This window comes from Saccopteryx leptura, chromosome 2, assembly GCF_036850995.1.
Source record: "Saccopteryx leptura isolate mSacLep1 chromosome 2, mSacLep1_pri_phased_curated, whole genome shotgun sequence".
NCBI lineage: Eukaryota > Metazoa > Chordata > Mammalia > Chiroptera > Emballonuridae > Saccopteryx > Saccopteryx leptura.
This window is the reverse complement of record NC_089504.1, coordinates 5,814,956-5,827,867: the sequence shown is the minus strand read 5'-3', so window position 1 is coordinate 5,827,867 and position 12,912 is coordinate 5,814,956. Positions and strand designations below refer to the sequence as shown.

General features: G+C 52.8%; 1 protein-coding gene across 3 annotated transcripts in view; it reads left to right on the top strand.

Annotated features, from left to right (window-relative positions):
- FUBP3 (far upstream element binding protein 3) overlaps positions 1 to 12,912 on the top strand; it is a 60,600-nt gene that overhangs the window by 35,711 nt on the left and 11,977 nt on the right. For all 3 annotated transcript variants that reach the window (XM_066366896.1, XM_066366897.1, XM_066366895.1), the window contains exons 9-16: positions 1,751 to 1,855; positions 2,951 to 3,053; positions 5,110 to 5,210; positions 7,221 to 7,362; positions 11,141 to 11,301; positions 11,983 to 12,056; positions 12,333 to 12,413; positions 12,595 to 12,671. In XM_066366896.1, the coding sequence (XP_066222993.1) occupies positions 1,751 to 1,855; positions 2,951 to 3,053; positions 5,110 to 5,210; positions 7,221 to 7,362; positions 11,141 to 11,301; positions 11,983 to 12,056; positions 12,333 to 12,413; positions 12,595 to 12,671 (844 nt within the window). The remainder of the gene's footprint in view (positions 1 to 1,750; positions 1,856 to 2,950; positions 3,054 to 5,109; positions 5,211 to 7,220; positions 7,363 to 11,140; positions 11,302 to 11,982; positions 12,057 to 12,332; positions 12,414 to 12,594; positions 12,672 to 12,912) is intronic.

Below are 12,912 nucleotides of genomic sequence, written 5' to 3'. Positions count from 1 at the left end.
CTTACTACTGTGGTCAGCTCAGATACAGGCTCTGTTTAGCTTTTATTTGCATGTTCTCTCTCCTGGCCCATTTTTGCAAGAGCTCCCGCTGGGGCGGGAGTGCAGAAGTGCCTGCACCTCACAAGGCCTGTGTGCCCTCCTAGCAAGTGTCCTGTGTCCTGAGCTCCTGGCCACGGAGGGCAGCCCCAGTCGCCTGGGGTGGTCTCACCCTCCAGCTCTTGCTGTGAGCAGGACTGCGTGGGCTGTGGGCGCCGTGTGCCTGTGCCCGTTGCAGCCTGCCTGGCCTTTGCTGCGTTTAGAGTGGCTCCAGGGTGGCGCTCCTTGAGCCAGCCTGCCAGCGATAGCTGTCCCTCCACAGGAGCCTCGGGGCTCTGAGGAAGTGGAGGTTACCAGCCTCTGGCAAAGTGTTTCCCCCAATTCTTGACACTGTCTTTTGGCTAAACTCAAATGAATATCGTTTTTCAAGGTACACATGTAAACTAATGGTTTCAAAACAGGATTGAGGGCGATGATTAAAGGGCTTGACTCCTTAGGCCCCGGTCAGTGCGACAGCCCTTCAGCGCCCTCCTGCGGGCCAGGGCTCCCCACCTGCCTGCTCCCTTGGGGTTCCGAGGTGGGCTTTTAAACATCACATGGCATCTAATCTTGTCTCACTTGGTTCAGCCTATCCGGCTTGATGTTTCACGAATTTGCAGGAAAATAATTATAATGAAAAGTTTTTAATTATTCTTTATGTGTTTTACATTTTTTATTTGGGAGTAGCTATTGTGGGAGGGGGTTTTCTCTTTGCACTTACACGAAAAACTTCAAACATCTGGAAAAGTTGAAAAGGTAGTACAGCCAATACTGTTATTCTCATCCTACCTATTATTTTGCATTGGCATACATGTAGTTCACTGGTTTTGCTTCACCATTTACAAGAAGTGGCAGGTATTGTAAGTCTCCACCCTAAATCCTACAGTATATATCTTCTAAGAATAAGAACTTTCTACTGTAAAACCAGGCCAGAGAAAATAACGGTAATCCCACAATATCATCTCAAGCCAGTCCATGTTCAGAGTTCTCTAAGTGTCCTAAGACTTGAATTGCTGTTTGGGGGACCAGGGGGACCTGTTTGGGTTGGCTTTGGTTTTTCCAGAACCAGAACTCGGTTTGAGTTCCCACATTACCCTGAGTTACTGTGTACGGTTGGCCCTTAGTGCAGATTCCGGGGGGGCTGGCTGAAGTGCATCCTTTGGGGAGAGGATGCTTGCTGTGCCTTGGAGACATCAGGTTGGGGTAGTCCTGCCAGTTGATCACAGGGATCTCTGATCTCTGGATGCTGGAAGGTACCCTCAGGGTCCGGGGCATGCTTTTCCCGTTCCCACCCTGGATCTTCTTCCCCTTGGCGCCTGCCCCCAGTCAAAGCTCTCAGGAGACACCCCCCCACACACAACGAAGCAGCTCTGTGGGATCCCCCGGGGGTGACAGTAATTCAAGGTCAGACAGCACAGATGTGCTAACCCTACGGTGGCATGTGGCATTTTGGAAAGTGTAAAAACATGTCATTTAAAAATCTGATCTGTGTGACCCTCACCAGCAGCCTGCCCCTGTTCCCTATGACGGTATATAATAGAGGCGTTCTCCCACAGCCGAGCGCCTACTGAGTCTTTAAGCCCAACATAAGAGGGTTTGATCTTGAAATTTCACCTGGCTCATGTCTTTTTTTAGGATTTGTTTTTCATAATGTCTTTTATCTGTGTTTGCACAGCAAGCAAGAGAAATGGTATTAGAGATCATCCGAGAAAAAGACCAAGCGGACTTTCGAGGTGTGCGCGGGGACTTCACCTCCCGGATGGGAGGAGGCAGCATAGAGGTATGCTTGAATGACAGGTCAGCGGGCAAATGGGATTAGGTTGAAGGTCGCAGGTCACACGTCTGTTGGCTCTTTAACCTTGAGCAAGTTATTGAATTTTTGTCTCATCTGTGAAATCCTCTAGGACGCTTGCTTCTCTGGGGTGGGGGGTGGGGGCATGAGGACAGACTGAGGTGTCCGCCATGGTGAGGAGAGAGTTGCACACTTTTTGAGGTGCAGGGCCATTCCCCTGGTTTTGAGGTTTTGCTTCAAAGCTTATCCCACTGCCCAAATGAAGACCAGTGTCCACATTTGCTTGGTGATCTGTGCTGTGACTGTCTCAAACTTGGAAGCCAGATTTATTGGTGAGATGGAATGGAATCGAAGTCTATCCTTTAGAATACAGTTTTGGTTTATGCTACAATGTCGATGGACCTTGCAAACAGTATGCTTATGAAATAAGCCAGATACAGAAGGACAAGTAATGCCACTTACACCTAGAGTAGGCAAACCCATAGAGACAGAAACTAGAGTGGAGGTTGTCAGGGGCTGGGGAAAGCAGGAGTTACTACTATTGAATGGATGCAGAGGTTTGTTTCGGGGCGGGGGTGATGAGAAGGTCCGGGCTGTAGATACTGGGATGGTTATACAACACTGGGGATATATTTAATGCCACTGAATTGCATAATTATGTTAAGTATATATATCATGTACCACATAATTTATAATTTACCACATTGTAAAAATGAAAAAAATACTGTAAAATACCACTAGTATAATGAATATGTAACATATTGATGTGTATTTCATAGAATTTGGAAGACAGACTTGCCAGTTTTAACCTTGTGTCTATCTGTAGTGTTGATTCTCGCTTCACTTCATGTCTATAATTATTTTGATCAAATCTCAGACTTACTGGATGCCTTCAGTGGACAGAAATGCAATCATTAACCACAATATTGTTCTTAAAAAGAAAACAAATGCTGTATTATAGCACTTCCGAGAACGCCCTGTAGCACAGCTCAGGTTTCTTACGCTCCCGGATGCGTGCGAGCACGCCCGTTGAGAAGAGATGGTTGCTGAGAGCTCTGACAAGGCGCGGTCCCTCTGTGCCAGGTGTCCGTGCCGCGGTTTGCCGTGGGGATTGTGATCGGGAGAAACGGGGAGATGATCAAGAAGATCCAGAACGACGCTGGCGTGCGGATTCAGTTCAGGCCGGGTGAGCGTCGGCCATGTTCACAGCCCTTGCAGTCATGAAAGACCTCACAAACCCAGGGGCTTGCCACTAGCCCGTTTCTGTTCTTTCCTCTCTTTCTCTCTCCCTTTCTCCGTCTTTCTTTTCTCTCTTTGGCAGCATTTTATTACTAAATTACCAATCTTGGTTTCTCCCCCGGGCCCTCGATTCTGCCTTTGGATTTGCTGTCTCAGTTACCCTTGTGCCCAAGCACTCTGGCTAGGGTTTCCGGGGCGTTTCCCACCTTAGATTACAGCTAGTGCTTGACTTGCGACCACGATTGGTTCCGACAGACCGGTTGTAACACGATTTGGTCGTAAGTTGAGTAGGCTATATGTACAGTACTGTGAAATGATGTTATAAAAATCTTTAAGACATATTTTATCATAATTTTCTTTTCATTGTTATATATCATAATTTTCTTTGTTCATTTTATGCCATTTGTATCATCTCTATACCATTTTGTTTCTTATTTTTACATTTGTCAGGTTTAAGTAAAACACTACCAGTACAACTGGTTTAATATTTGCAAAGACAATTTCCTCTTGGTAGACATCTTGGGAGGGGTTTGATGAAAAATATCCAAGACACAAAACACAAATTGCTGTACCGAGTCTGGGATAACAGTTGAAATGGTGCACACGGAGATGGTAGTGCTACCGGAATCTGGTCCACACTGTCATACACCCAGCTGGGCAACGCTTGCGCTGTTAGACGTGGAGCAGTCGTGGCTAGCGATTGTGGTCGTAAAGTCAAATGGTCGTAAGCAGCATAGGTCATAAGTCGATCAATATTTGTAGTAAGTTTGGGAAAAACCAACGTAGCATTTCCAGCTTTTTATTTTGCCAGTAAAGACCATTTTAAAAAAGTCTATTCTTTTGATTTCATAAAATTAAAGGTAACTTAAAACCATATAAAAAGGACAAACGGGCCCTGGCCGGTTGGCTCAGTGGTAGAGCATCGGCCTGGCGTGCAGGAGTCCCGGGTTCGATTCCCAGCCAGGGCACACAGGAGAAGCGCCCATCTGTTTCTCCACCCTTCCCCCTCTCCTTTCTCTCTGTCTCTCTCTTTCCCTCCCACAGCCAAAGCTCCATTGGAGCAAAGTTGGCCCGGGCGCTGAGGATGGCTCTGTGGCCTCTGCCTCAGGCACTAGAATGGCTCTGGTTGCAACAGAGCAATGCCCCAGATGGGCAGAGCATCGCCCCCTGGTGGGCATGCCAGGTGGATCCCGGTCGGGCGCATGTGGGAGTCTGATTGCCTCCCCGTTTCCAACTTCAGGAAAATACAAAAAAAAAAGGACAAACAGCCTGACCAGGCAGTGGATAGAGTGTCGGACTGGGATGCGGAGGACCCAGTTTCGAGACCCTGAGGTTGCCAGCTTGAGCGCGGGCTCATCTGGTTTGAGCAAGGCTCACCAGCTTGGACCCAAGGTTGCTGGCTTGAGCAAGGGGTTACTCGGTCTGCTGAAGGCCCGCAGTCAAGGCACATATGAGAAAGCAATCAGTGAACAACTAAGGTGTCGCAACGAGAAACTGATGATTGATGCTTTTCCTCTCTCTTCGTTCCTGTCTGTCTATCCCTCTCTCTGACTCTCTCTCTGTCTCTGTAAAGAAAAAAAAAATAAAAAGACAAACGTTTTAGAATATAGGATAGTTCTTTAAATTTTGTAAGTTTGTGTTATAAGCAAAATTATCTACAGTCTTCGTTTTCCTCACTTCTCTAAAGATGTAAAAACATCATGATGGGCTAATTTTTGGAAAATAATGGCATAGCTCAACTCTGTATTCCTTGGCCTTTCTTTGTTTTGGGTTTTGTTTCTTTAATGACATCTCCTTTAAATGTCTGCAGTTGCATAAGTATTTGGCATGGCCCATGCAGAAAGACAGACCATACACATTTCCCTAGCCAGAAGATGCTCTGAGTCTGGTAGTGTTCTTATTACCCCAGCAGTGGTAGGAATATTGATTGCAAGTCAGATTGCTACCTTTGTCTCTTTCTTCAGTGGGCCTCTCCTAACCCTACCTCTCATCTGGTTCCACAGACGATGGTATCAGTCCAGAGCGAGCCGCACAGGTCATGGGACCGCCCGACCGATGTCAGCACGCAGCACACATCATCAACGAGCTTATTCTCACAGCCCAGGTGGGTCCGGCTCTGGATTCAGATACCTCACCCGCCGTAGCGGCCGGTGCCAACAGGCAGCACGGAGAGCAGCCCCTGCAGTCACCTTGGGAACCGGTGCTGGTCAGCGACCTCCCTCCGGGTTCACAGCCAGGGGCTGCTCTGCAGCAGCCTCTTTCCTGCTGGTTCATTATGCTCCTGTCTTTGTTTTCCCAGAATCTAGATTTTTCTGTTTAATTGCTTAGGTGAAAAATACAGTGTGGATCACTAAGTTTCAAAGAGTTGAGTCTACTTAATTTAAAACTATGAGGAAAATGTTAGCTTTAGAAAGCACATCAGGCCTGACCTGTGGTGCCGCAGTGGATAAAGTGTTGACCTGGAATGCTGAGGTCGCTTGTTCAAAACCCTGGGCTTGCTCGGTCAAGGCACATACAGGAGTTGATGCTTCCTACTCCTCCCCCTCTTCTCTCTCTAAAAATGAATAAATAAAATCTAAAAAAAAAAAAAAAAAAGAAAGCACATCAGGGTCCTCCAGATCTTAGCGCTGTCTTCGTGCGCCGGGCTGTGCGCATCTGTCTGGGGTGCGAGCGGGCTTGTGTGTTGTTAGCATCCCCGCCTGCCCCCATTGCCAGTAGCTCTGCCGTTGGCCATGAGACCTTGGACAAGCCTTTCAGCCTCTCTAGGCAAAGTATTTCAGCCACAAACAGTGATTTGGCACCAGATGGTGATCTACATCTTTGGGGAGTATCCACGGTGAAGTAGCAAATTTGTAGATCCCTCCCCAGATCTACTGAACCAAACTATCCCAGGCAGGGACGCGGGTCTCAGCCAGAGTCCCCGGCAGTTCTTAGGGCTAGACACCTTCGGAAGAGTCTAAGTGATCTCTCTCTTCCTTGTTAGTAGTAAGAGTTCATGAACCCAGCACTGCAAAGGCTGCACGACAATTAGGAGGCAGTCTTGTCCTCAAGACTCTGTGGCATACCCTAAAAAAAATTGGCTGTGTGCATGTATGTTTTAGCATAAAGCTCTAAATTACTTTACTTGTCATTTGTCTCATAAAAGTGTAGTGCAGGAAGAATGCACTCTGATTATTTCTGCTTCCTGCTACTTTAGATTCTAAGGAAATGTTGAGTTTTCTCTTAACCGAGATGGGCAGGTTTTGCCAAACATTTCTTCACTGTGTTGAACCTTTGTTCACCTTGTCCCCTCCATGAAAGGAACTCTCAGCTCAACAAGGCTTCCCCCCATATTTAGAAGATTTAAATGCTGCAGCTCCAAAGGGACTCGGGAAAAACCCTGGATTAAGATTTGTTGCCCTCAAATGAAAGGAATGTCTGTGTGTTGGGTGTCAGGGGTGGGTTTGCTCTCTGCTGCTGGGACAGCGAGTGAGTCCAAGATGTCTCCAGCCCCCGAGCGTGTGCTCCAGCCTGGCTCGCTCCCTCCTCCTGGGGCGTGGGTACAGCTGGTGTTTCTTCAAAATCCTTTTAGCCTCTTTTATTTTTTGCTGGTTGGATTGCAAGGTGTTCTGACTCATATAGCAGTGTCTGAGTTGTACTTTATAGCAGCCTGGTTGGGGGGGTCACAAATCATACATGGTCCCTCATGTGTCATTTCCAACTGCCGCGGTTCTTTAGCATATAGTATCTGGCTTCTGGTCGCCAAGCCTGTATTAGCCCCAGGGCAGGGCAGGGCAGCCTCAGCATTGAGAGGGAGGTCAGATTAGAGCCCGGTAACGCAGACTCCTGGCAGGAGGGCACTGGGCTTCGGACTAGGAGTTGACCTCTGCCTGCCTCTTCCCGTCAGGTCAGTTTGTGCAGTTTGTGTGACCACATTCTTCAGCGTACACCTGTGCTCCTTGAGTGTGCCTGTGATTTGTGTCAGTCCTGCGTTTAAAGGGCACTCAGAATCTGAAATGTGGAGGGGTGCTTGGGTTCTGACAGGTGGCCCTCCTCCCTGGAGGTGAAACGGGGTGCTGGTGGCCGTGATGGGAACCCCTCCTTCACCCTCATTCACCCTTTGCTCCTGTCCCAGGAGAGAGATGGCTTCGGCAGCCTCGCCGTGGCCAGAGGCCGGGGCCGGGGCCGTGCCGACTGGAGCGTGGGAACCCCCGGCGGCATCCAGGAGATAACGTACACGGTGCCAGCTGACAAGTGTGGCCTCGTCATAGGCAAAGGTAAGAGGCCGCTGCGGGGTTCTGTGTTCCCTCCCCAGCTCCTGAGCCTGCGAGCGGGCCTGGGCGTGGAGTCGGGTCTGTTCGCTGGCCTGGCTGAAGGCGCCAGGGCCGTGGCGTCAGCTGCCTCAGCGGGGACCCTGCTTCGCGTGGTCTTCCCGTGGCCGGGCCGGGCCGGGCGTGGGGCAGACTGAGACCTGCCTGCAGAGGCAGCTTCCTTGTTGCAAAGGCTGGATGTTTGCCTTTGAGTGTTTGTCAGTCAACTGGTTAGTAATTAACTCGCCTCCAAGGAACTCAGAGGGTCAGTCAAGATCATTTCTTTGAGTGAAGATTGCTTTCTGACACGTGTGTCGCTCTCTTTCCTTCCTGGATTTCGGTATTTGGTCTTTATTGACACAACATGTGAAAATGGTTTTTATCCTTTCAACACACTTACCATGAGGAACAGACACCCTGTGGAGGGAAATAAAAATTGATTTGTTAGTTGATTCTAGGCATTTTAGAGAACATTAGGTAAAACCCTTGTTAATGGCTGGTGTGCGTCTTTCCACCCTCCAGTAAGAAGCAAGGGAGGGAGCCGGCAGATTTCTAGGCCCTGGGGCGGCCCCTCTGGGCTGGCCTCACCTTGGAGCCAAGGACCCCCCCCCCCCCAGAGCAGGTCTATGGCTCCGCCGGTGGCCCCTCCTGCAGCAGCCAGCTCAGCTCTCTGGGCGCCATGCGGAACCTTGGTGCCGCGGGAGACTCGAGGTGGGTGTTGTAGTTGAGGAAGTAGTAGCCCTCTCCCAGGGTTCTCCAGTGTCTGTGGTCACCAGGCCTCTCCTTGGGTGGGAGGCTGCTAGCGCTCTGTGGGACGTGACTTGGGAACGTCTCCACTGTCAGAAAGCTGAGGCACCTCGGCGAATTCCTCCCGACAGGAACCTGCATTTGGCCTTGCCCGTGGGCAGTGTGTCTTCTGTTCTTTCTGAGCATTTATCTCCTGCATCTGTGTCGTGTTTGAGATTCTCTGAGGTGGTAGGAACGATGGGGGTTTGTTTTAATTTTCTGGCAGAGTGTCCCGGTGCCGAGAGTTGGATGGATATTGTTATCTGCTCAGATGCTCTGATAGGTCAGACACCCCACGCAGCACCACAGCGGGACTGCCAGAAAGTAGGCCCGTGGAGGCTGTGGGTGGAGAGCCGGGCTGGGTGTCGGTGCCTGTGAGAACCCTCCGTGTCGGTCAGCAAGGCTCTCCTGGGAGCCTATGTCTCCACTGGACACCGGCAGAGCCTCCATCTTTGCTGTGGCGGTCCTCGTGGTCAGTGAGACCTCGGTGGTCACCCGAGGCCGCCTCTAGCTTGTCCCCACGAAGCCGTCCTGTGCGACCCCAGAGGCAGCTGTGACAGCAGAAGCAGCAGTCACTGCCGCTGTGTCTGGTGCTCCCGTTGCAGCCTGGGGAAGCCCTGGAAAAGTTTTGTTTGAGGAGGGGGTGGTAAGGGCTTTCTAGACCCCTTTCAGGGGTTGGGTATGAGGGGCCCCTCTTCCTAGGAGAGATGATTAGATGAGAGGGTGTGTGGTGGGGAGGGGAGGGAGCCACACGCAGTCTGGCCCTGCTCCCGGGGCTCCAGCCCTGGACAGACGCTGCCTCCCGGGCCCCTGGTGGATTTCCATGATAAACACAGCAATAGTGACAGATAGTGTGGCCAGCCCTGCTCTTGTCAACCAGGCTTTTTAGCAGGTTTGATTAATTGCTTTACGATTTCACGACCAGAGAGGGGGGCAATGGTGGGTCGCTTCTGCCCCCCATCGGGTGGAAGAATGGAACAGGCTCCTGAATGAGCATATAGACAGCCACCATGTGCCAAGCTGGTGACCTCATTTTAAAGGAAGATAAACTTAAATTAACTCCTTCCGGCCCCGTGCAGTTTTGTGGGGCCTCCTCACCTTATTAGCATGTTCCCAGGGCCTGGGGAGAGGGCCTGTGGGGCTCAGAGCCCGGTGGCTGGAGGGGCTTGTCTGCGGCTGCAGGGTCTCGGTCTCAGACACGCGCGCCCTTTGTGCTCCGGGCCTGGCCGGGCCGGGCGGAGGCTGAGAGGCTGGGAGGCCGCAGCGAGGTCTTCGCCGGGTCTTTGCTCCTCACTGCGCCCCGTCGCCTTCCAGAGACACTGTTGCTAAGGAGCGAAGCTGCTCACTTCTCATGGCACAGAGACCATCACATTCGTCCCCTATGAGTAGACAGTGGTACTTACAGTCCTGGGACTTCCTGCATTGGTCGCTGCTGTCCCTGAGACAAGCCTGTTTGCTTGAGGCAAAACACATAGTAACGTGTTTCTTAAACCATCACAGAACTTTAAGATAAAACTTTGGTCTACTGAGTTCTTTTCTTAATTTGCTTTTGAAGTTAAAATCACCCTAAGCTAAACCGGCATACTACCCAAGCTGACGCTGAACAGAGCTTTATCCGAATGCCCTCCGTCCTCGGTTTCCTTCTCAGTGTGTGCGGGCCGCGCGTACCGCCCTTGGGAAGGACGGCTGGGCGCAGGCTTCCCTCTGCTGCTGGACCCTGCAGAGTCCCATGGAGAGCACGAGAGTCCCCTCCTCACCGCTCCTGGGCGCTCCTGGGCGAGGTGGTTCACCCTCGGGAAGGACGGCTGGGCGCAGGCTTCCCCTCTGCTGCTGGACCCTGCGGAGTCCCATGGAGAGCACGAGAGCCCCTCCTCCCCGCTCCTGGGCGCTCCTGGGCGAGGTGGTTCACCCAGGCCAGCCCTCGGTGGGGGTGGAGGCAGGTTGGAGTGTTTGGAGGCTTGTGGACATCTCACAAGGAAATGGCAAATGTCATGTGAGTTAGTTTTGACTCTGGATGGGAGAGGTGGCACACAGACTGGCCTTGAGTTGCTTTTGGTCCTGTGGGGCTCCCTGTCCCCTGTACTGGATTTTCTACAGATTGTCTTTCTCCAGTTTTGCAAAAACTCTGGTACAAGTTTCCCTGTATTCTGCCCCCCTCCTGCAATTGAACAGAGCTGATCTGTAGGTTCTGTGAAATTTCAAAAGAAGAATCAAACCATTGTTACACTGGTGGAGCTTTTGTTACACAAATTGCATTAAGAGACTGGGACTCTCACAGGTTTTTCAAAGAGTCCAACTAAATTTTCATTAGCCCAGTTCCACCCATCCTCTGTGACCCCCGTCCTCCGCTGCCTCTCTGTCTAGACCTGCCCCCCCCCCCAGTCAGGGACTTGAGAAGTGACAGGATGGGATATTAAAGGCCCAAGTGGGTTCCAGGCATTGTTGGGGCCTGTGGCCGTCTGTTTGACCTGCGCAGGGAGGGAGAGCGCAGAGCAGTGGCCCATGCTGGGGCTGAAGGCCCCCATTGTGCCATGGAGGGGCCATCAGGTCGCCATTCTTGTGCTGAGAAGGATGGAGTGCCTTCCCCAGACAGGCCTCTGGCAGGGGCGGGAGCCGGGGCGCTGGCCTCCCAGGCCTGAGCGCCCTTGTGTGCAAACCCCTGGGCCTCAGCGGGGCCTGGGGCCTGGCCTCTGCTGAGGACACCGAGGTAGAAACCGGCAGGTGCCCCATGGTGTCTGTGGGTCAACCTGCCTTGGACAGAAGGACAGGCTTTACATCCTAAGTCTGGTTTTGCAAGTGCAAGCACCCTGGTTTGAGTGGAGGAAATAGAAAGCGCTCTGTGCTCCGGGTGAGTGCAGGTGCAGGAAGACCTTGCTTCGTCTCTGGAGCAGTGCTGCACAGTGTTCGGGTCTGCCGTCATTGTCACTTCTCTTTCTGTCTCCTGTCTCCCTGCCTGCAGGGGGTGAGAACATCAAAAGCATAAACCAGCAGTCAGGAGCGCACGTGGAGCTGCAGCGGAACCCCCCTCCCAACACCGACCCCAACCTGCGAATATTCACCATCAGGGGGATTCCTCAGCAGATCGAGGTGGCCCGACATCTCATAGATGAGAAAGTTGGCGTACGTACGAGGCCCTTTCCCCACCCGGCTTACTAATAGCTGGACTTTCTGGTGGATGTCCAAGGTACCTGTTTTCCCCAGAACCTGTGCTTCCTGGGCCTTTTGGTCTTCACGTTACGTGAGCGCAGCCCCTCTCACTCTGCCGAGGGGGAGAGCCAGGCCCCGTACCAGGCCCAGGCCCAGGCGGGATGAAGGAAGCCTTCTGGCAGAAATCCCCAAGGCCCCAGCTCAGGCCCAGAGCCGTGTCCCCTGCAGGCTTAGACAAGCAGCGCTGCCTGGGACCCCTGCTCTCATTGACTCTGGCTTTAGTTTCAGGCGCCTCAAAGCAGATAAAGAGAGGGAGTGTTGATGGAGGACAGAGTGGCCCCTGCTCACCTCAGAGGGGACGTAGAGTGGCAGAAACAGCCATGGGCCAGCCTAAATTGACGGAGAGTCAAGCAGGTTGGTCCCTGCCCCCACGGGGACGTTAGGGCAAATGTGGTGGTGCCAGTATTGGCTGTGTGGTGGTATCTGGTCACTTAAGGGGCAGAGCCATTTCTGCAAGTCAAGTCCACTGTGGGGAAGGAAGGCTAGTGTGAGTGCTGTAGGGTGTCTTGACTTCCCTTGACTCTCTCCCCAAAGCTGTGGGCAGAGGGCAGAGGTGCGTCCCACAGGAAGTGAGAGCTCCCTCTGCCCTGACAGGGTCCCAGTCTGGGAGCACCTGGAGCGTTTGGACAGAGCCCCTTCAGCCAGCCGCCTGCCGCGCCCCATCAGAAGTAAGTCCTTCCTGTGAGCTCCCACCGGAAGACTTCCCTCCATCCCGGCTGCTTCTGGGCAGTGCCAGCCAGCAGCCTGCCGTTCTGGTGGTGGGTGGGCAGGACCTCCCCTGCCTCTCACCGGGGAGCCTGTCCCAGCTCACTGGCCGGTGCCGGGGCGGGAGGCGTCGGGGGCACAGGGTCTCCTGTCACTGGGCTGGGGGGAGGGGAGGTTTTTACAGGTGTTTTCATTTCTGGGTCCTCAGTGCTTGGACTTGGCGTTTCACTTTCTTTCAGCACCTTCCCTCCACGGAGCTCAGGGTGCTTCCCAAACATTGCTGCTAAAGTGAACGGAAACCCCCACAGCACCCCTGTGAGGTAGGTGGCCTGCTCCTACTGTCCCTGCAGCTCTCCATCTGGACTGGGGTCGTGGTCACAGGGCCACCGTGGGGGGAGGAGGAGCAGTAGAGACGCAGACACAGGGTTGGTGGGAGGCGGGCCCAGGCGAGGAGGAAGGGGAGTGTGATCACACTAGAGCAAGTACTCTCGTTCTCCACAGCGGTCCTCCGGCCTTTCTGACCCAGGGATGGGGCAGCACCTACCAGGCATGGCAGCAGCCCACCCAGCAAGTCCCAAGTAAGCTTCTTCAGGGGAAGGGGGCCCTGCACCTGTCCCCCGCACGGGAAGGCCCTAGAGGCTGGTGGGCCTGGAATTGTTCCTGCTCTGCTGACAGGCCCAGGAGGCCCCTTCCCAGAGAAGTCGGGGACCTTCCCGGGGCATCCGCAGGCCCTGCCCAGGGCAGTGCGCACACGCAGAGAGAGGTGCCTGTGTGACAGCGCCAGCCTCCAGCTGGGCAGGGACAGGGGGCTGTCCATCT